Raw genomic sequence first — 24,414 nt, 5'->3', positions numbered from 1 at the left:
AGGTTTACGATTTCTGAGAGTCATTATTGATCAGAAAATCACAAGTTCTTGCTGTTTGAAGATCTTTATTTATACCTTCTGTTTATTCTTCAAATCGATTTTTTTTTTTCTGTCCAAAACTATACACTGCCATTAAGAATCTACACAATCAAATCAGTTCAACAAAATGACTGAAAAGCTTCAAAGAGAACGTCGGCATGTGTGTGGGGTGTGTGTGTGTGTGTGTTTGAGAAATATTTACAGATTTTCATCAAACTTCAGACAGTACAATCTCATAACACGATACAAAGTTCACAAAAGTGCCACACTGTACACATATTACATTGGTATAATATAAAGATAGAAGAATAGGCTTTGCTTCTTTTTTTTTTCTTTTCTTTTTTATCATCTTTGATTTAGAGGTCAAATGACTAACAAAGAAACCAGATCAGAGAAATAAACACTGAAAATAGATGAAAGAAAAAAAAAGATTTTTTTAGTTCAAGTTTGTGGACTTCCTTTCAGGCTGAATCTTTAATAACGATGCTTAAATGAAACGTTGGTGTATTCGATCGGTTTGATTCTGTCCTCATACCAAAACCATATGTAATAAAACACACGTTGACTTCAAGCCAATTTACCAAAACCCTTCCAAGACCTTTTATTGCACACCTCTATTCATAAGGCTTCTTTCTTTTTTGTACTCTTGTACTCAGAGGTCCCCTTTATGAAAGTGATCCCAAGTGATAATATATTAAAAAAAAATCTTAACTAATGTCAAATAAATTTCACTTTACTGTACAATTAATTTCTATGATATGTAAATATAATACAGAGTCTCATGATATCTATTTGGTCATGATAAAAAATAAAAGGTTTAGTTGGTCTATGTGTGATTTTTCTTTTCTTTATTTCATTAAGCATCTGAATCGGCTCAGCGTCGATGCTACGGTCACGTGACTCCAGTGAAAATCAGTAACGAGAAACGCGAACACTAAACACAAATCAGTTGCACAAACAGCGGCAGCTGGACGAACGCAAAGCCAGACGCAAAACCCACACCAAGGCTACATTTCACTGAAGGCTTTCGAAGTGGTCAGATTCCAATTTATACCCAGAGAGAAATCTTCCCTGATCGATTTCTAGAACTAAGACATGCGCCGCAACAACCATTTGTTCTGTTCTGCTCGAACTCAAACCATCGCACACTGTTAGTTTATAATAACTCCAGCATTAGGTGTAAAAAAAAAAAAAAAAAAAAAAACCACAAACATTCGCCATCATTCTATTCTAAAAGTAAAAAATACTCACACATCATCCTTTCTCAGGTCCACATTCACACAAGAGGTATCACATTTGCACCAGTGTGTGTGAATGTGGTCCTTTCCTGAACACTACATGCTTAAAATCTGAACAGCTCCTCTGGATCGACATGATTATTGCAAACCAGATTTACTTCTCCAACACGAAATATGGAAAATGTGGTTCGGTAGAATTTACATAACCACTAATGGGAAAAAAATTCTACCAGTGTTACTTTAACAAGAAATTAATCAGTGTTACAGTATGCATCAATCCATTTTACATCCTTTGTTTGATATCAATTAAGGGAATTTCCTTGTTGCATTCATTCGTTTTAGTTCTGATGCAGCAGAATGTATAAAAAAAAAAAAATCAATATGGAATCAAGCATCAGTCAAAATATGATTTTCCAATGTAAGAAATTAAACTGGATTGTTGCATTGCAACATGATTGAAAAAAAAAAAAAACTTCATTATAATACGATTGCTGTTTGATGCACTGGAATTGCTTGAATTGTTCTTATACTATGAATCTGATCAGAAAAACAAAAACAAAAAAAAAACCAAAGAAATGGATCACCAATTGTGTCAACTCTCCTGAAAACTTAGATAAATGCTTGGGCAGGAATTCATGGGGCTGAATTCAGCCTGTTTCAACTCACAGTATAAGAAAGAACACTCAGTGAGTGTAAGCATGGAAACATAAAAACAATGCAAATGTCTGACCTCGTTATACAGAATATGTGACGAAAATAATTTCAGGTTTAAGCAAAAATTACACCAGAAGTTTGTTCGCCGTTTTTTTAATTGCCGGGAAAAAGCTAAATTTGAAACCTACTGTCATTAGATGCTTTCCAGTAACTGTGAGTAACAACATGGGAGTCAGTGGGGACAGCTGCAAAATAATCAGCATTCTTTTTCCATTTGCTTTCTCGATATCTTTTTTAAGAAAAGAGAATCCATAGCCCACTCGTGATTCCAATTTGCTCGTGCTTCTAAAATTCCACCGAGAGGTCGGTGTAAAGTGAGCAAAACGCAAATTCCTGCATTATTTTCCATTCTAGCAAACTGACCAGGAGAAGCACTTCCGTTACCTGCGTCTTCTCCTTATTTGAGGAATATGTGTGTGTGTGTGTGAGTGAAATTTGAGAACGAAAAACCAAAAGAACACATTTATGCCTAATGGGCAGTGTTCAGACAGATAACAGTAAAACAAGTGCAAAGACACTAGTGTGACATGTGACCCTGCTTGGTTAAGGCTGGTGATTAACCTCTGAAATCAACCTCTAAAATCAACCTCTGATTGACTGCAAGGTCCAGCACAATAAAAAAAAAATTAATAATAATAAAAAAAAAAAAAAAAAAAAAGAATGGTATTGATTCCTCTTCTTTAACCTTCCTGTCATAAGGCAAATGGAAACAAGGAGCCTTTTAACCAAAGAGGTCTTTCAGGTCATTATTGACCGACATGCTCTGTTTTAGCATGCCTGTTTTCATGGTGGGAACAGCAGCATTAGGTTGTGAGAAGTTTTGGGGGCTGAAGAAAGGGTTAGCTTGCATTCCAAATCCTCCTTGCACCCCTGTCATTCCCATTGGTACTGCCTGCATGGGTGCAGTCTGAGAGGGTTGGCCTGTACCAAACTGGTTCATCCAGGGAGAGCTGGTGGTGCCTGCAGTTGGTTTGGGGACCATTTGGTTAAGGCTGACTTTGGGCTTGTTAGCTGAAAACAAAGAGTCCAGAGCGGACAAGTCGGGCGGCTTGCCGGACTGATTCTGGTTCTGCGAGTGGGCATTGAAGTTCGGTGTGTTGCTGGTGCCGGCTATGCCTCCGTAAAGGCCGGGTGCTGCAGGGCGCATACCCATGACTCCTGCTTGGAAGCCCATTGGAGAATTAGACCCATTGCTAATGGGGGCCATAGAGGCTGTGGAGGAGAAGCCAGATGAGAGTGCACCAGTCTGCATGGGCGCTGTGCGAGGGCCGGAGGTCAGCGAGAGACTGTTCAGCGAGGTCATGTTGTTCAGGAGACTGCTGGTCAGGTCTTTAGCCTGGGAAAGAACAAAAGCATTGTGTATTCTCTATAATCTGAGGTTCTTATACAACATTTGTTATTTACAAAAACTTCGCAATTCTGTAAAGTTAAAAAAAAAAAAAAAAAAAAAGGGGGTTGCATATATTTAAGCACAAACATCATCATCTGACAAACCTGTCCAGCTGTGGATGTTGTAGTGGGTTTGATGTTCTGTGGGGCCAGAGGCTGCTGATTTCTCAGTTTGGCCGCTTGTTCCTGCTCCTTAGCCAAGCGCTGCTTCTCTTCCAGAGTGAGGGACACCTAAACAAAAAAAATGAATCAAGAATAAAGCACGACAGTGTGGTGAGACTGACCTCGAAAACTATAGTGAATTTTACATCCATTTTGGTAAACAAACACACTTTACCAGCTTTATGTTTCATATTTCAGTCAGCATCGGTAGCAAAATTTCGAGCCTATGGGCACTAGCGATGTGTATCTCCATAACTGAAACCGATGTGATTCACATCTCGATGCATATCCAACGATTCACTCATTTTCATCCACTGATAACACTTTGATGCAATTCTTATGAATTATGCAATTCAATGTGGTATAGGCAGTTTGCTTTTATCTTTTTGGTTCAGACAGACAGCAAATCATACATTTACTTAAGTGCCTTCTGACTAACACATAAAGTGCCCTTTTACTAACAGGTATTTGTAGTGCAATAAAATAAGAAAAAAATGATTAAATAAACCCAGATGTTGTTTTTCTGTTCTGTCTCCAGGAAGATGCAGCTCTACCTCTGCCATGTTAATCTTTATTCTATGTGAAACACCTCGGTCTTCGTAGTGTTCTGATACGTCATATTCACGTAGCAGTTCATATTCAGTTCATATTCACGTAGCAGTTCACATAGCAGGGAGAACAGGCTTAAGAAACAGTTTAAAGAGGAGAAATCAATCTACATATCCAATATTGGTCACAAATTATTGCACGCATTCTAAATAATAAAAAGTATAACACATCGACTAATAATTATCTATAAATAAATACTTTTTTTACCGATGCAAATATGTTACAAACGATGCATCACGATAGAAATGTCAACTTGTATCCGATGCACACTTTTTAATCATTAACTTTTATGTTGAATATTATGTGTATACTTAATTTAAATATTTTAAATAATATATATATATATATATATATATATATATATATATATATATATATATATATATATAAAACTATGTGGATATATATATTTAAATTAAATATACACATAACTGGAAAATATATTTAGATCATAAAGTTTTTTGGTAAGTGTACCATGGGTTCATTTGAGAATGTTCTCAATATTTTCCACATGAAACTGGCCATTATAATCAAAATTAACATTATTAAATTTTATTTAATCAATTTAATTTGTCAATTTAAATGATAACTCAATGTAATCAATATAATAAAGCATATTGCATAATTTGATGTATGCTATTTTAGTTTGATAAAATATTATAAAATACTATTTTATATATAATTTATTTGAGCAGGCATTTTATTTAAAATTGTTCTTCCCCCCTGAAGTACGTAACAATATATATATATATATATATATATATATATATATATATATATATATATATATATATATATATATGTGTGTGTATGTATGTATGTATGTATGTATGTATGCATGTAATTATATATATATATATATATATATATATATATATATATTTAGATAGATAGATAGATTATATATTTAGATAGATAGATAGATAGATAGATAGATAGATAGATAGATAGATAGATAGATAGATAGATAGATAGATAGATAGATAGATAGATAGATAGATAGATAGATAGATAGATAGATAGATAGATAGATAGATAGATAGACACATACACACATGCTGTACTGCACAGACTTACTCTAGAGGGCTGAAAAGGGGCAGTGGAGGACCCGTTCTCTTTGCCGTTTACTCCTGTGCTCGCTGAATTCGCACCGAAGATGTCGTCAATCTGAGAGAAACACAGACAGGTCAGTTCTTTATGGTGCGACATTGCAACAATTCAGATATAAATAACAAGAGCTATACCAGCACTCACATCGCGAACTTGACTGGGTGGACTGGGGTTGCTCTTTGTCTCTTCTGGTGGATTTATTTGGTTGAGGTTAAGGCTTCTATAAATAAGAAAATTGCATTATTCCTAATGAAAATGTTAGATGATGATTAATTGAAAATAGTATGTGTTCCTGTAAATTGAGAGATGAGACAGCAAGTCAGCTCTCTCCCTCTTGCTCTCTCTGTGCAAAATGCTGACTTACGCCTAAGTGGTGCCAAAAAAGGACCTATATATTTCACTAGCAATCTGTCACGCTACACCACGCTGTGCATGTGAGCACCGCTCACTAGTACACAACGCTCAGTGAACTCAGTGTCAACACTCAATGCAGCCTTTTGATTGGTTACTGAAATTGAGGGACATACTCGATAGTGATTTTGCATAACATTAAAACAATTACGATATTATCGCATAATATATATATCGCAAACCCCAAATGTCGTGACATCCCGACCCACATATAAATGTAGAAAGAAAAGCCTACAGAAAAGCTATATAGCAGAAAATTCTCCTCTGTGTATCTGGTGCATCAGCATAAATCTGTTTTATGTTTATCTGTATAAAAATACAAAGAGGATGCACTAATGACGCCAGCCGCACTGTACTAAAAAGCGGCTATACAATATATTATAATGTGTTAAACACCAGGTCAGCAATGGGTCCATAATAACATAAGTTCAAAAACAATGGTCATATAATAAAGTGACAGTATTACAGTATTACTGTGAGATCAGAGTGAGAAGTGGCACCTTTGCTGCTCCTGCATGCTGTGGAGCTGCTCCAGCTTGGTCTTGTGCTCTGCCTCCATTCGACTCAGCATATCTCTAATCACAGCCATGAACGAGTTAAACTGAAACACACAGTGATCTGGATGAATCAAAGGGATACAACAGGTGCAGTGTGTGTGTGTGTTATGTGTGTAGAACTCACTATACTAACTCACTATTGTATGGTACATTGAACAACATTTTAGACAATCAATGGAGTTTATTTATATAACATAATGGTAATGCACTGCAAAAATGACATCAAGTGCAAATATATTTAATGTAATCAGAGTTATCTTATATTTTATAAGGTTGTATATATATATATATATATATATATATATATATATATATATATATATATATATATATATATATGTTCCGGATGAACGCTTTACACGTTTATGTACACTGAACTCATTGCAAACTCATTATCTACATGGAAGATAATTAGTGTAAGGAATACTGAGCCAACATAACAACCATTCCATACATCAACGCCACACAATTCTGTCAGGACTGCGACTAAGTGGGACTTCGCCATGCAAAAAGACAATGACCCGAAGTGTACAGTACATCAAAGCTTTGTAAGCGTTATTTATAGAGCACGTATTCGGCTTGAGTGTTATCTTTCATGGAATGGCCTGCCCACTCACTGCATCTAATTCCTATTGAACTGCTCTGGTATGAACTGGATCACAAGGTCAGAAATAAATCTCCAACTAGCGAGAGTGTATAATGCTGTTATTCATTAGAGGATTTAATTTTTTCAATGAAACAGTAGTGTAACTTCTGTATTTGTTTGGTTAATGTGAATCTTTATACTGTTAAATGAACTAGTTTGTTGCATAGAAACAAAAGGACCATGTATGTGTCCGATGATAAACAAACAAAACAAACAAACAAAAAAACTAGTTTCAAACGTCCCCATTTCATTTACAGTTTTGCAATTTCCTAAAAAAAAAAATGTACCTTTAAAATGGGCTATATTTATTATCTTGTAATAAGAAGTAAATGTGTATATTCACAGTGTTTTATGTGTGTGCGCGCATGTGTGTGCGTGTGTTTACCTGGTTGAGATTAAGGTTGTTGTCGATACTAAGGGAGACCAGATGCGGCAGACTTTTTGCTGCAAGGTGCTCTTTTGGGATGCCGAGCTTCTTATGGGTAAATGTGCACTTATAGATGCCTGTAGTAAAAAAAGAAAAAAAAAAACATTATATAAAATAATAATAAAAAAATGATAATAATGCTAATAATAATAAAAAAAGGAATTGAACAGACACAAACAAGTTCTAACAACTTGCAAATATGTATATAAACTAGGGATGTGCATCTTCAAAACTGAGACCGATGCGATTTGCATCTCACTACATAGACAATATTACGATACATTAAAGACACACATTGTATAAAGCAACTACCAATGCGAAGCGCTACCATTAACCCCATTACTATGCAATGCGATCCGATTTAATTTTACACAATACGATGCAATAGTACAAATATGATGCAATTTAATATGGTACTGATAGTACGCGTTTATTACTTTGGTTCAGACAGACAGCAAATCATCAATTTACTTAAGTGCCTTCTGACTTCTAACGCATGGCCCTTTCACAAACACGCCTTTGTAGTTGAGAAAAAAAAGAAAAGAAGAAAAAAAAAAGTTATTTTCCTGTTCTGTCTTCAGGAAGATGCAGCTCTACCTCTGCCATGTTAATCTGTATTCTATGTGACTCTCAGGACAAGCCTCTGTTTCCGTAGTGTTGTGATGTGACACATTCACGTAGCAGCAGTGGTGCTGAGAGAACGCACTTGAGAAACTGTTTCTAGCGAGAGAAATCAATCTTCATAGAAAATATTGGTCACAAATTATTGCTGACTTTCTAAATAATAAAAGCAAAGCGCATCCACTAATAATAACATATAACTAAATTGTTTTTGACTGATGCAAATATGTTAAAAAAAAAAAAAAAAAAAAAAAAATAATGCATTGTTATACAAATGCCAACTTGCATTTGATGCACACTTTTCTAGAGCGCCGATGCACCGATGCACCGATACAAATCTATGACTCTTACCATTGCTACTATGAACCATTCCAAGCAGCCATGAAATACATTTTCAGCATCGCTTTGGGATACCTCATTATTTTCTGTTGTTTGGTCCTCATTAGTGATGACCCTCACAGCAGCCATTAGTCACAGACTACAATCATCTACATCAGAGTATAAAAAAACTAATTCTCAGTGCATCTGTCTCATAATCAAACCCAATTACCCAGAATGCCCATGAGGACTGCGGGTTCGCGGGAAGGTATCTGCTGTAGGAACGGCAGGATTTCGTCGATGACAAACCACTTATCTAAATACTCCAGTATCTTCCCAAGACACACCAAGGAGTTCACCCTCACCTGCCGAGAGAAGGCCACACAAACGGTTTCAGGAAAGTGAACGTGGAAAAAAAAATGCATGTTTCAAATAAATTTTGTATCCTGCTGAACTCACAGCCAGGGAGGATGTCTGCAAACAAGCCGTTTTGATCCGAGGGATAAGCGCGTTCTTCATGGAAGGATATTCGATCAGGTTGGCAAAGGTGGGGATAATATTTAGGCACAACTCCTGCGAACAAAATCATTTTAAAACGTGGGTTTTGAATATACGTGGCACTGTGATGGATTCCCTTTGCCTACATATTATTTTAGTGCATGGTTACCTGAATTTGAATCGAGGGAGCTTCTAGTGCTCTGTACACCATGGGCAACACGCTGTTTTTGATGTCCTCGGCTGGCGTCTTTGTCAAAAGCAGATCCATTTTTTGTAAGAATATTAGAAGTATCTGAGTGGGGGGAAGATTTATATTAACATTAGAATATCACTTCTACAGTAAGAGCTATTTCACAAGGATGGATTTTATACGGGACGCTCCACATAAATGTATTTATTACAAAATGCGCTGTTACTGGACATCAGTGGACATAATAAAGCTTTCTGTGAGGGGAAGTTTATTTCATATTTGTGGATGTTTCCACGGTAAACCCTTTAGAACTATTTTTCAACGCACGATAAGCTGCAAAAAGTCTGGTGAAGTCTGGCTATATCTGCCATAATATAAATAGAAATTATAGTTACAAAAAAAAAAACTATGGCTCTGGCATAAAAGAAATAAAACAGTCCAAGACTGCGGTTCTAGGAAATTAGAACATTTTGGAATGTAACAGCGCTTTACAAAATCCTTTTTTTGTATATTTATATTGCATATTCCTGACATTTAAGGGAGATGATAACTTACAACTAAAAAACTTTTTTTTTTTTACTTACTTAAGACTACTAAAGTATCAGAATAGCAGAAATAATAATAAAAAAAACACAATGTAGCCAAGGAGAAGGTCCTGTTCTGCATAGTGTATAAATTGCAAAATTTTCTTTCTTTTTTTTTTTTTATTATAAATGAAAAGCAAAACTGATTCTTTTTTTTTAAGCACTATTCAGAACTAATTATTACACACACTTAAAGAAAAAAAAAAACCAAATAAAATAAAATGTTTAGACCTGCCAACCAATGTGCAATTAGTTTTTCACTGAACATGGAATTCACTAATCAGGCATAACATTATGACCACCTGCCAAATATTGTGTTGGTCCCCCCTCTTGATGCTAAAACAGTTAACAGTTAACAGCATTAACTTCTTTAGCAATTTGAGTAACAGGAGCTTGTCTGTTGGATCAGCCCACACGGGTCAGCCTTCGCTCCCCACGTGCCACCCATGACCCTGTCGCGTTTCACCACTGTTCCTTTTTTGGACAATTTTTTATAGAATAGATACTGAGCACTGCAGACCGGGAACAGCCCTTAAGCGCTGCAGTTTTGGAGATGCTCTGACCCAGTCGTCTAGACGTCACAATCCAACCCTCCTCAAATTCGCTCAAGGACTTACTCTTGCCCAATTTTCTGCTAACATCGACTTTGAGGACAAAAGGTTCACTTGCTGCTGAATATATCCCACCCACTAACAGGCACCATGAAGAAGAAATTTCAGTGTTATTCACCGGTCATAATGTCAAAATGTTATGCCTAATAGGTGTAAAGGAAGATTACTAACTACATCATCACCTAATTTTAGAACGAGCTGCTACAACACATACATGAGAGCGAGAGAGAGCGAGAGAGAGAGAGAGAGAGCGAGAGCGAGATGTAAGTGATGAATACTTCATTTTATAATTAATGATGTAACTACTAGAAACTAGAGAAAACACTGAACGATGAAACCAAAATATAGGAATGATCACAACACTCTGATCTTCCAGTTATAAGGACCACTTACCATGTTGCTGGCCTGAGAGCATGAAGGAAGGGGAGGAAAATAAGAAGGTTCAGAAGAAAAATTGAGGACAATCCATTGAGGAAAGAATAGGCTAGTTGTGAGGATGTGTGTGTGTGCGCCTGTGAAAATATCCATTACTATTCGCTAGTGTTCAGGTTTCTGATTTATTTTAATGAATCAGGGAACCCTAAATTCAATGTTTCTCTCAGGGACGAAATATAAAGTACACAGTAGAAATAATATGTTTTTCCTGATTTAATAATTTAAATGTAATAAATATTCGTATAATTCATTTTTTGGCACACACCTTTAGCTGGAATTTACACCGTCCTGAAGGTTCTCACATGCAAGTCTGATTCAGCATTCAAAATTTCATGTTGTTTATTTCATGAACACTTTGCTGGATATTCAAAGGAACAGTAGTTTTTAGCATTGTAGAATTATCTCTACTATTTTACACTATAAAGGTTTGTGGAGGGGAAATCTGGTAAATTTATATTTTCTATGAAACGGCATTCAAAAGTGCATTGAAGTGATAAATTAGGACACTACCCAAGACTTCCATGGTGAGTTCATGATGAGATCAGTGATACCGAAGGAAATGAGGGTTGATACATAAACACTTGTGCAGATGTGCAATGTCCAAAATGAATTTGAAAATTAAATATTATTTAAAGAACCACCAAAAAAATCATACTACACCTAAATTCAGAACTAAACTAAACCACCATTTTTACCTCATCAATATTATCTACCCTTCTTTGCTTTCAACACGTGTGTAAGTGTGCGCATTTGCACCTGAACAGGTTCTTGTTGTTTGAACACTGGGGTAAGGTCAGGCAGGATCAGACGTATGTACTCTTCTTTGGTGCACTCTTCTGCTATGAGCAGCACGTTGGGCAGCACGAACGGCACCATGTCGGGATTCACAAACTCAGATGTGAGGGCTGGAAGGATCCGGTAAACTATAACTCTCTGTAGAAGAGAACAACAAGGTCCGGTCACACAGACGGATACAGTCAGAGTACAGACAAACACCCAATCATAACCCAAGACAAAATATAAAAAAAAAAAAAAAGTGTATTATACATGCAGAGGTCAAATATTTCCTGGCAAATGAACCATTCACTCAGGGAAGTGTGCCGAATTAAAAACTACACTCATTTCCTGCTGAGAAGATGAAGAATTTGGTTTCAGACAGACAGAAAGTACCAGGAAATGAATATTAGATATTATATGGTCACTATTCCTTGCCTTGGGCAGCTTGGGAAGGATTTTCGGGAGACCTTTGTAGAACTGTGACTTCTGTAAATTGTCTCTCTGGAACAAGGAGTCAAAATACTGCAGCGTCACCGCTCCCACATCGTCAAAGAACGGGATCTAAAAAAAAAATAAAAACACACATCATTTCTTAAATCCTGCACACAAAATACTGTCAAAAAATCTTGGGGAGCTTTCATATTTACATATTATTAAAATTTATGTTTAATCTTCCTTGTGCTGTGTGTAAGCTATTAGGCAAAAAATATTATACTTACGATTAATAAAAAATGTTAATAAAAAAAAATCTGTATTAGTTTACATGCATGTCGGTTTATGACCATACGAAATGTAGATATTTATGTTTGTATCTAATACAGTTACCATAAATTCCTGTTAAGTTTTCAACTTTGACGTATTTCCCAAATTCCCCAGACAAAGTTCCCATAGAAAGTTTTCACGAATTTTCTGCCCCTTTGCAACCCTACACAATATTTTACTTGTCTTAAATAATTCGTGGTTAAATTATGCAACTTGGCCTGTCTGATTTCAGCTGCAATGTGACCAATACTCCTGCTTACACTGTTAACGAGCTGAATAAGTTGAACAGCTGCCGAGCGAAAGGGGTTCGACAGCCCGGAACAGGATCTCACCTTCGTCATCTGGTCTGCGTCTGGTCTCACATTGGCTGTGACGCTCAGCAGCATCTTCACGTGCTCTCGCACTTCCTCTGGGATCTTACTCAGCACTCCTGGACTCAGGCGACTCAGCTGGAAGAGACAGAACAGGGCTTGGCTTCAGGTAAATATGATTTTATGAGTTGTGCGCTTGTCGCTTGCACTAGAAATCTCATAGTATAGTCTATTACTATGATGTCTCATAGTAATAGATTTTTATAAAAAAAAATAAAACATCTCGAATTAATGTGTTCATTTTTATACAGAACAGTGAATCATGTACAAACATTTGTATGAATAAGTGGAACAATTCAACCAAATTCACTCGTCATGCAGAGTCTTGATCGAATGAAGATATTTACTAACACTTTAGCCAGGTCTCACCTGGTCTAGTTGCCTGCTGAAACTCTTGAATATATCCATCTTATTGACCTGGAACACCGGCTTGCCCTCACTGAAGACTGCATGCATGACCACACCCAGTGAGTACATGTCAGAGGCAGTCTCACAGCTGACTGACAGGATGTACTCTGGAGCTACGTACTCCGGATTAGGCAGGCAGAGAGGGGGAAGATTAGGGTCCCATTCTTTACATACGTATTTGGGCTACGACACAAGAAAAAACACACAGCAAGTCTTTTTTTTTTTTTTTTTTTTATAGTTTTCTATAAAACAGACAATCCACCTTAAGCACGGTCATATCATACGATATAATAAGATGGAAAAGATCATGCGTAGCAACAACAAAATAGCAAAACAAAGTCTGTGATAAAAATGTCCTCTCTTCAGGACTCTGTTCAAATAATAATACAAATAATAGCTGGGACTAACTTTAATGACTATTTATGAGATCTCAGATAATTTTTATGAAATCTTCACCTACTTTTGGTCACTGGATTAGGGATTGAATGCATTGTTTTGCACTAAAGAAGACTTGTTACTCCACTAAAAGCTGTAGTAAAAAAATTTTCCCTTTACTTGGCAGCCAGTGCTGACATACAAACTGCAAATGAATAAAAATGTAATATTTGCTATTTGATTTTGCTGCTGATATTTTTTTCTTCAGGATATATTAGGCAGCAAGTGAACATTTCGTCCTCAAAGTTGACGTGTTAGAAGCAGGAGAAATGGGCAAGTGTAAGGATTTGAGCAAATTTGAAGAGGGCCAAATAGTGATGGCTAGAGGACTGTTTCAGAGCATCTCCAAATCTGCAGCTCTTGTGGGCTGTTCCTGCTCAGCAGGGGTGAGTATAGGTTAATAAAGTTAGCTCAAATTGCTAAAGAAGTTAATGCTTTTAATTTATACAGATATTATACACAATGTATAATGTGTTAAATACAGATATTATACACAATGTATAATGTGTTAAATACAGATATTATACACAATGTTTCTTACCTCTGCGTCAGACGGGTTGCTGGAAGAGATGCTGAAGTCGAAGCCCATGATTTTCCACGCTCCACTCTTATTCAGGATGATGTTCTCTGTACACAGGTTACCGTGCACCATCTTCACCCCATTGTGCAGGAAGGACAAGCCCTCCGATATCTGGGCACAAAAATTTTTTTACGTATACCTATATGTATATATGTATCTATGTATCAGTTGATCAATTGGTTATCGACAAGTACAATCAAACCTAATTTTACCAAATCTGTAAAATCCACTGTCGGTCGACTTTTAATCTGAACCAGAAGCCAGGCTTTTTCCAACCAACCAAACAATTTTTTTTTATTATGATTTACAAATCTTCCATCATTTGCCAAAAAACAGACTTCACTTGTGCCTTAATAAGGATAAAAAAAATAATATAGAATTCTAGAAAATGCGGATTGCCTCTGGCACTGTTGTCTCACCTGTAGTAAGCCATACTTTGTCTCTACGTCGAAAAGTTTGTGCTCTTTGATATCTGTAGGAACAGGACTGGGCAGATTGTCCCACTGACCCAGTACATTAGCCAAGCTTGCAAACACAGGCTCTGTGCAGAATGCCAGACAATCCCTAAAAATAAAAAGAAAGGAAAGAGAGAGAGGAAAAAAGTATGAGATTTAAGTATGATAAACAGTAACAGCTAGTGAACTATTTTCAAAAGTTTTGACATCACTTGTGATCACTTGTCTCCAGATTGGGGGTGAATCTAGTAGTGTTCTCATTATATATATATTTCACACCTTTTTTACAAAGATACAAGCTCTATCTATCATGTGACTGTCACTATTTTGTACAGAAAGAGAAACGTGAGAAAACATTGAGAAATAATTGGTCGGAGTGATGCAAGCAGTGAGAATTGTCTGTTCTGCAAAGAGAAACTACCAAATGATTTCTCACAGAATTATAGTATTTTGGCCACATCCTTCCATACAAACAAATAGATGGCAGATCTGGGTTTAAAAATCTTCTGCGGTTGACTTTTAATTAACATTTTTCATTTGAGATTTCATTTCTTGTCGGATTTTAGTTCTCATTATTTCTCATTGGTGTACTTGCATTTAGTCTCAGATGAGTTTGCAATCTGCGATTGTTCAATGAGAATATAATATGAGGCCCAAAAGTTTTTGCCATACTGAAAAGTCAGGGGGTGAAATGTGTGTACTGTAGGGCTGCAGCTAGCGATTAGTTTAGCAGTCGAGTATTCTGCGATTATTCCACCGATTAATCGAATAACAAGCGATTTTTCTTTATTAAAGAGCTATACTAAATACACAAGACAAAATAAGATGGGCCTCATAAAATGAACAAGACATTTACATTTTTATTGCTGAAATTGCATACAAGAATGTCTTCATATTAGTGCATTTAATTTTCACATTACATCTAAACGCAAATACAAATATTTAAAAAATCGTAAATAAAAATATAAAAATCTATTTCAAATGACCATGCTTTAGTTTGAAATGATCAAAAAGTCAGAACTGCGAGAAAATATAAAGTGGGAATTGTGAGAAAAATTGGAAAATGTGAGAAAAAAAAAAAAAATAATAATAATAATAATAATATATATATATATATATATATATATATATATATATATATATATATATATACACACACACACACACACACACACACACACACACACACACACACACACACACACACACACACACGCATACATACATACATACACACATACACACACCTGTCCAGAGTGCGCCAGGGTTTACCAGGTGGTGCATCAGGAATAATGGTCCGTGGTGAAACACTGTGCTCAGTGTGTTGTTATATGGACACCTTAACTCTAAAAATTCTGTAAAGCTGCTATGAGACAATGTCGGTTGTAAAAAGCGCTATAGGAATAAATGAACTTGACTAAATGAAGCATTTTTGTGTACAAATTACTTGAGTAACCTAGTTTACTGTGCCCCAGGATTATGCAGATATTCGTTCAATATGAGGAGATGAATAGCTTTTGTTTCTATTATCTGTTTCTCGCTTTCATACATGAATTATTCATGGTTGCTTCTCCAAAACTGAGCTGTGCCTTTTAATGACTGTCTACAAAGAAGAGGCGCTATTTCCGCCGAGAACTGCGTTACAACACTTTAAACACTTTAAAACACTTTACTGTTTACTAAAAAAAAAAAACATGTTCTTTATGAGTCCATTCTTCTCTGAGAGTCTGTTTGGCCAATAAATTATGAAACAGAGAACTGAAAGAACAAAGAACAGAGCTGAGATAAACGTGTGTGTTTGAGTAAGTGTAGGTGTGGCTCACCTTGACTCCTCTAGAGGATGCTGGACCGTGAGAAGACGCGGGTGTCGTAAGCGTGTTAACTGCTGAACTCCTCGTTTGAGCGAATCGATGATCTGGTCCTTTTCAAACTTTTGATATCGGTCAACAACCTTCTTATCAAACACGAAGACTGCTACTTCCTGTAAGAACAAAACACGACTTTCAAAACAAAGAAAATTAAGATGGTCTTCGAGTTTTTATAGTAGCAGCAGCAGCAGCAATAATAGTAGTGTTCCACCTTTAGCCCCTCCACCGAAACAGAGGTCACATGACAAATGGAATCCAATTAACTAAATATGCACAAATAAAAAAATAAATAAATTCGAAACATTTGATTTGTTACATATTAAAATAAAATACACAATTATTTATCTTTACTCAGATCCTTTTCTGTATCTGAAATACAACCCTCCTCTATACTCCAAATACATGTTTGGCCTCCTGTTAGGCCTCTAAACAAGCATATGTGATCTTAACATTCAAAAGTGGACCTTCTGCTTTTGATAATCACATGTTAATTAAATGGAAATTAAAGTCATAAATGAATTTTCAAGCAGCCACGATTTGTCAAGGCTAAGTTCGAAATATAAATATTCAACAGTTACTCTGTAGACAATGCGGTACACTGCAACGCCACGCGACGAATCGGCAGAGGTGCTTTCTTAGTGTGTGAAGCGATATTATCCATTATTCATGCTGTGTCACATTCATGTCACAGTTGCATCACTTCTTTCTGTTGCTGCACATTTAACCAACAAAACACAAGTCTCCATGCAGCCTTATCTGTGTGTTTCAGATGCTCTCAAAAAGTGTGTTAAATAAAATTACATTATTCATTGATTGAACAGGATTGAACTACTTCTAATAATTGGATTATGCATGCAAAGCTTTTAGGATGCTTTCACACCTATTCATGTATTCAAATTCTTTGGCTTATATTTTTCTTTTCTTTTTTACATTTCGTTCACATAATTCATCATCCAGTAGCTATTTTCTACACCCTGTGTTCACTTGTGCTACTTCTTGTCCGTCTCCTATGAACATGTGAAGAATGAATTATTATACTGTAATAAAGTTAAAACTTGTGCAAACTAGTCGATTTTTTAGTTATCAGACATTTTATTTGTACAATTAAAAGAATGGATATTGTTCCAATGCAGCTTCACAGAAATAAATCCCAATAATATAATAAAATAATAATTATTCCCAAAGTAAGTCCCTATAAGTTTATCCCTAATGAATGAGCCAGTGGTGACAGTGGCAAAGAAAAACTCCCTGAGACTTAATAAAGAAGAGACCTTGAGCAGAACCAGCCTCAACAAGGAACCCATCCTCATCTGGGTAAATGGTACCATTTCATCAGGAAACTTGCATGTAAAACAAGACACGTCCACTTTAAAGTCTCAAGATTCTGCGATTCACATCTCGATGCATAGCCAACGACACGATACATGTGAAGCAGCTACCGATGTGATGCGCTACGATTTACCCGTATTACGATGCGGTGCAATCCGATTCCGATTCCACTCAACACAACACGATTTAATGGAAAAAATATGATGTTATGAAAATAAATATGGCACAAATAGTTTACTTTTATTTCTTGGGTTCAGACAAACAGCAAATCATAAATGTACTTAAGTACATTAACTACACTTAAGTACACTGCACATGGCCCTTCTAGAGCAAAAAAACAACAACAAAAAAGTAGGGAAAAAAGATTAAATAAAACCAGATGGTTTTTTTTCCCCAGTTCTATGTCTAAGAAAATCCAGCTCTGCCTCTGCCATGTTAATCTAAATTTTATGTGAATCTCAGCACACGACTCGGTCTCCTTAGTGTTGCGATACTTTATTCATGTAGCGGCAGTGGTGCTGAGAGAACACGCCTGAGAAATCAATCTACATATAAAGTACTGGCCATTTAAAATCAATGGTTATTTTTATAAACAATAAAAGTAGAGCACATTTATTAATAATTATATATAAATATACAAATGCTTGTATCCGATGCACACTTTTTTTAAACTGATGCATCACTCTGTGTGTCGCTGCTACTTCCTTCTGAACTTTGTTTCCCGCAATGTCTGTGTGCACTTAATGAGAGCTTGTATATGACAGGATGAGGTGTTATATAGTGAATAAAATCAACTAAATATATTTTTGTTTGTAGCGCTTTAAAGCATCATGCTGATATTGATGCCAATACTAAAGTCTCACTTTGATCAGATTATCATGTTACACATGTTTAATAATTCTCATATAAAACCTTCAAGTTACATGTTGGCAGGAAATCGATCTAATTCCACCCCAAAACCCCTCATTAACCATTTCTGGTTCTAGACCTCGAGAAACTAATCACAGAACACCGATGTGTCAGACACCGGGCCCTGGTTGTTGAGATTTGACCTGTTGCTCACCTGCTTGGTGGACTTCTTCGTGCCGTTGTAGATTCTCCAACTCATGCCAGGTCCTCCGCTTGCGATATGGCGTCCGACTTCGAACTCCCGCGTCACGGGGTTTCCCATCACGGCACTGGTGACGTCGGCCGTCACCTTGGTGACGGTGCTCTTTAACTTATTGAGCATGGATTCCATGGTTTGGTCGCCTGTCAACCTACAAGGATCAGAAAATAAAAAAATACAAAATCCATCACAGAGCACCGGGTGCATGCACACACTCGTTAACGGATGTGTCCGTGTATACCAAATGAGTCAAGACTAACTACGTTTGGTAAGATAGACAAGGTTAATTAGCACAGTCACGCCGTCGCCCTGAGGCGCTGACACCCTGCTATGTGTTCTGCACTCACGCTCTTCTCTTCCTAGCCAAATATTTCGCTCTCACTAACTTGTGTTCTCCTTCATGCCATCACACACACCCATCTGCTTTTTCTCACTCGCCTTACAAATCACTGAATGTACAAACACCTCACTGCTGAGAGACCTCTGAGACTGTGGAAAGGGGGAAAAAAAGCGAAGGGTTCAGAGTTTCTCGAACTGACAAGCCAGTGAGACGAGTTTGTGGTTTGGGGACAAAACGAAGGAAATGGATGAATCCGGCAGTGTGATACAGACTAGGGAGAACATGAGAAAACAAAAAAAAAAAAAACGACCAAGATATCTTCCTCTTCCTGTACATCATCATTACTTCTGTGACCAAATCACATTAAATTAAAGCCATACTTTTTATTTTATTCATTCAGAATTTCACCCTTTCGACTCAATAAAGTTTCCTTCTTCAGTTTTATACTAGAGATCTAAAGTAGCCTGATAAACCACACAAATAACCGTCAATTCTTCATCAGGCCGAGTGATTAAGTACCGACCAAAGTCAGGAAGGTCATCATTTATTCATTCATACAAATGAATCAGGGCTCCAGACAAAATAAAATAAATCAATTAAGGAGCCATTGTCTCCTATGAGAAAAAGAAAAAAAAATAAAAAATTCGGTTGCCAAATTATATTTCTAACTGCCACGCAAAAAAGAACTTTTAAAAATGTAAAACGCATACTTCCAGTCGTCCTGTCACGTGTATATTTTTTGCAAATTAATTTGCGACCTTTTTAGTCGCAGCCTGGAGCCTTGCGACTTACAGATCTGATGGGAAGTGTTTTGTTATAAGAAAATAATCCACACCAGGAGAAAAGCAGAAGCCTGGTCTATATTTGATGAATGATATTGTATGTGCATTGGGGGATTTAAAAGTCACATTAATGAAACAACTTGAAAGACCCGAAACCTCCCTGTGTATTAATTCACAGGTCAATCTGAAACATGTTTAATGATTTCAGGCACAGTGATGTGAACCACGCCGCACTGACGAGTTCGGTCTCAAAGGTTTTAGCTGTCATCGTGACATAAACCGAGCCTCGAAGCATTTTGATCTTACTTTTAAAAGTGTTTACTAATCTAGAAATTTCACATGTACATCAAACAAAGCTACATGAGAAGTTTTTACAATTCAAACACTCATGTAACAGGAAACCAGTTAGTGTGAGTGCTCAATAATGGTTTTGCAATGTTTTGAAAAAACATTAGTTTAGCAGTAGTCGACTTACAAATAATTTAAATAAAAGTAACACCTAAAAAAATCTAACGTAAGTAGCAGCTACATACTGATTTAAAAAAAAAAAAAAAAAAAAAAAACATGACCTGTACATAAAGCACTGATTGGATATATGCCGCAGTACCCAAGTGAACTTTTGGTTGATAATGATCCGCCACACCTACTTCTAGGTGCAGGTGCAGGCTGTTTGTTGGTACCTCGAATAGTGACGTCTACAACAGGGGGCTGATCTTTCTCTTACGAAGCCCCAGTTATGAAACAGCCTTAGATTTCTGGAATAATCCGTCCTAAATAGTTCCTGAGATTAGAATTTGGGTTTTCCAAACCATAGTATGTTGAAATGAATATACTCTTGGTACCCGAATGGTCTAAGATCTCGAGTAGACACTTTTCATTATGCATACCTTTAGTTCATAGTTTAAGTAGGCAAACTGGGTGGCAGCAAACTGACAAGCTGTCTACACGTATTTGCCTGAAAGCACATCTGTCTCAGTAACAAGCCTGTCCGAATATTGCCTCAGGGTAAAAATATATATTAGGCACATTGTTATCAGTAGTGTTTTTGAGTGTTATGCTTCTAGATCCAAGTTGACAGGTCAGTTTGTAGACATTTGCACAGTTTACACCAGAGATGGCAAAAGTACACACATCGTTCACTCAAATAGAAGTACAGATACTCATGTTTTAAAATACTGTAGTAAACGTTTAGGTACTGACTACACTTTTTCACTCAGGTTAAAGCAAAGTGGTGAGAAGAAAGAAATATCGATCATGTTGCCAAATAGATTAGAACTAAAGCAACGTGCCTGGTTTGAAAAAGTAAGTAGAAAGTACAGATAATTGTGGGAAAATTTTTATGAGCGAAAGTGAAAAGTTCTCAGAAAAATAAAGAGTGAAGTGAAATAGTGACACCAGAAAAATCTCAAGTGCAGTAACGAAGTATTTGTACATCATTACTCCCAGTCTCTGGTCCACACGCACTCTTTTATCCAAATCTGATTGATCTCTTACAGTTGGAAATGAACCAATGCAATGACTACGGTGTCTTATATTTCAAGCAAACCTGTGGTAAGATTTTAGACTAAAGAAAGTCAGCAGTTTCTGTGTCTACCTTTCTGACACACCTAGTGTCTGCTAAAGTGGAATCAAACACTACAGTAGGATTCTGTAGCAGATCAAATGGCTGCTGTCACCTCATTAAAATACAGCAAGCGTTTATCAAGATGACAGCCAAGATACAGGACATACAGTAGCCGTGTGAGACGATTAAACACATGTCCACTGGCAAATTTTGAGTCTTTTATGGCATGCAGCATAGTGATACATTCACAAATGCAGTGTTTTTAATCGCTGCCAATCGTCATAGTATGAGTTTGCCAGTAGTCGTTTCCTAATACTGCAACTTAGGCCAAGTCACTAATAAGTTTTTTTAACACGCATATTTTTCTCTCCATTTTGGTCTTCCGTCCACAGGGAGGCGGTGTTTAAGTGGACGAAAACGGTGGTTTTTGAAAACGCTTTCCAAACAAAGTGGATCCGTGTAAAAACGCCTTTTTTGGCGTGCGGAAATGACGCGGGTCGGAGCGTTTTACGTTTTGTGCGGTACAGGGACGTGAGTATCTTCAGACACAGTGGCAGAGCATCCGACTGAGGATTAAGAGGTCCCCGGTTTAAATCCGAGTGAACCCCTGTTTAGCTGTTTTTTGTGTTGTGTTTCTGAAAGCTAGGTCAAATTTAGGGCCTGTTTGATTGTTTTGCATTAAAAAAGGTTCCAGTAAAAGCACTAGTGATAAGGTACTGAGCAAACTGCTTTGGGGAATATCTAATGAGTAGGTGGTAGCTTATTGGTTAAAGCAGTTAGGATCTGAAGGTAGTGAGTTCAAATCCCAGCCACACCAAGCTGCCACTCCAGGGCCCCTAAGTAAGGCCCTTAACCCCATAACTGCTCAGTGATATGCATGAGAAATGTTAAGTTGCTCTGAATGAGGGCGTCTACCAAATGCTATAAATTTAATGAAATTAAAAGAGGAACAAATCATTCGAGGTGGGATCAAAAAATTTGAGACTAGTTTTGTAAAACGCCAGCAGATGGCAGCACAAGGCTGCACGCACAGTCACAGTGAGCACCGACCTTCATAAGTCAGTGTGCCAAAAACATTGTCCCGTGTACATCAGGAGCAGTGCAACTGTGCAACTGGAGAACTTCGCCCTCTTCTTGAAGAAAATCTGGAACCGCGGACCGCAAAAAATGCTTTGAAATGAAGACTTCCAGGACATATTCCAGAAGTGGCAGGAATGCCAGAAGTGCTGTATTGCAGTGCAATGGGACTATTTTAAAGATGATTATGTGTAAACAGATGAATATAGTATTTTCTTGTTAACGGTCTCGGAACTTTTTGATAGCACATCAAAGTTTTTTAAAGCTGGAACGTTTTTGGCTGATGGGAGGAAACCTGAGAACGTGAAGGAAACCCAGCAGAAACCCAAGTAAGTCCAAAAGTAAACCTGGCACCTTGGAGGTGTGAATCCAAAAAAGACTTTTGAAATGAATGGAGGGGTAGCGCGGAGCCCCGCCCCCTCCCCATTCCAGCCATCTGATTGGTTCACGCCCTTGAACAGGAAACTGTAATCACGTGATTCGGTTGCGTCACGGCTAACAAATGCAACAGAAGTGGCATTTGTGATGTGGAAATGTATTATAGAGCTGAAACTATCTATTAACCACTGTTTCTAATATATATCACATCACAATCACGCAATCAGATCCAGGATTATAACTTTGTAAATCAGTCGAGCCGCATTTAATTCTTCTTTTATATTACAGGACTGAGATCCAGACTGGGCCTCGAAATGTAATTCAGGTCTCTTAAAGTGGAAAATAAATAAGCAAAAATAAATAAAACAATAAACAGTAACCGGGGGGGGGGGGGGGTATGAAATCTTGGGTAAATAGAGAGACCCGTCAGGGTTAAGGAGATTCCCCACCTGCTGTACTGTGATAATTAACTACAACAGTCTCATAAGCACAAAGGCAGAAAAAAAGACTATACACAAGTTATTTAAACCGTGTTATTATAATTATTATTATTATTATTGTTATTAAACCGTGTTGTACCAGTGAGCTTAGCTTTTAGCCTCCACTCTTATCACTGCGGAAAAGGCTAAGCTAACCAAGCTAGCTCGTCAAACAAGAACGCACAAGCGACGAAGTGGACTTTATTTTGTTTATATCCAATATACTCACTCATTCACTCACTCTTACCCTTTTATCCCTCCTTGGGTGACAGTAAAATTATTTCCAGTGAAGATAATAGAGAAATTCTCAGCAGTGCCCGGAGAAACCCAAGCCTGGGTCAGTTACATCAAAACAAGCAGTCATTCTGTGAAGCTACAATCACTCGGGCTGTGTCTCAAACCTTTTCGAGGCTCCCTGCACTGCATAGGGGATGAACTGATGCACGAGAGGAGGTTTTACACCCTATGTAGGACACTAGATCAAGAACAGGATGTTATTTGAGATATGGCCACTAAGAGCGCTTTATTTCCGCATTTGGATTCGAGTGTTAGAAAAGTCTTACATTAAATATATAATAATAATAAAACAGGTTACAGCATGAATAATAATAAATAAATAATAAATAAATTAGATGTGTATAAATATAAATACCATTAAAAATTATTTTTACAAATAGACCTAAAATAAATTTGATAAAATATATCTGGAAATAATTCTATCAAATATACCTAAAAACAATTATATAATATAAACATAAAATAACTATATAAAATAGACCTACAACTAATTCAATGAAATATACGTCAATATAATGTATACAATATACCTAAAAATAATTTGATCAAATATACATAAATATAATTTTATAAATATATACCTAAAATAAATTCTATAAAATATGCCTAAAAATAATTCTATTAAATATACCAAAAATCTTTTTTATAAAATATGCCCACAATAAATGCCATAAAATATACCTAAAATAACTCTATTAAATGTACATTAAAATATTTCTGTAAAACATACCTAAAACAAATTATATAAAATCTATGTAAAAAGAAACCTCTTAACTGTCAAATCTATAGGTAAGTTAATAATGATCATACGATACATAAAAATTGTTTTATTTTAGCATTGTTTA

The 24,414-nt window shown here is 36.6% G+C and overlaps 1 protein-coding gene across 2 annotated transcripts; it reads right to left on the bottom strand.

Annotated features, from left to right (window-relative positions):
* Positions 1–48: 48 nt before the first annotated feature.
* scyl2 (SCY1 like pseudokinase 2) lies at positions 49–23,659 on the bottom strand. Of its 2 annotated transcripts, XM_046873974.1 has the most exons (19): positions 23,520–23,659; positions 18,608–18,803; positions 16,171–16,328; positions 14,312–14,456; positions 13,854–14,003; positions 12,839–13,060; positions 12,431–12,547; positions 11,772–11,897; positions 11,316–11,492; positions 10,518–10,529; positions 8,909–9,031; positions 8,701–8,814; positions 8,474–8,606; positions 7,261–7,379; positions 6,173–6,273; positions 5,406–5,481; positions 5,229–5,318; positions 3,486–3,611; positions 49–3,327 (listed from the first exon to the last, which is right to left on the bottom strand). In XM_046873974.1, exons 2-19 carry the CDS (start codon positions 18,782–18,784, stop codon positions 2,713–2,715), a joined length of 2,781 nt encoding a protein of 926 aa, XP_046729930.1. In that variant the 5' UTR covers positions 18,785–18,803; positions 23,520–23,659; the 3' UTR covers positions 49–2,712. The 2 variants fall into 2 exon arrangements, with proteins under 2 accessions (XP_046729930.1, XP_046729931.1); XM_046873975.1 differs by lacking the exon at positions 10,518–10,529.
* Positions 23,660–24,414: the final 755 nt, after the last annotated feature.

The sequence above is a fragment of the Silurus meridionalis genome, chromosome 18, assembly GCF_014805685.1.
Source record: "Silurus meridionalis isolate SWU-2019-XX chromosome 18, ASM1480568v1, whole genome shotgun sequence".
In the NCBI taxonomy this organism is placed as follows: Eukaryota; Metazoa; Chordata; class Actinopteri; order Siluriformes; family Siluridae; genus Silurus; species Silurus meridionalis.
This window is presented reverse-complemented; position numbering and strand designations above follow the sequence as displayed.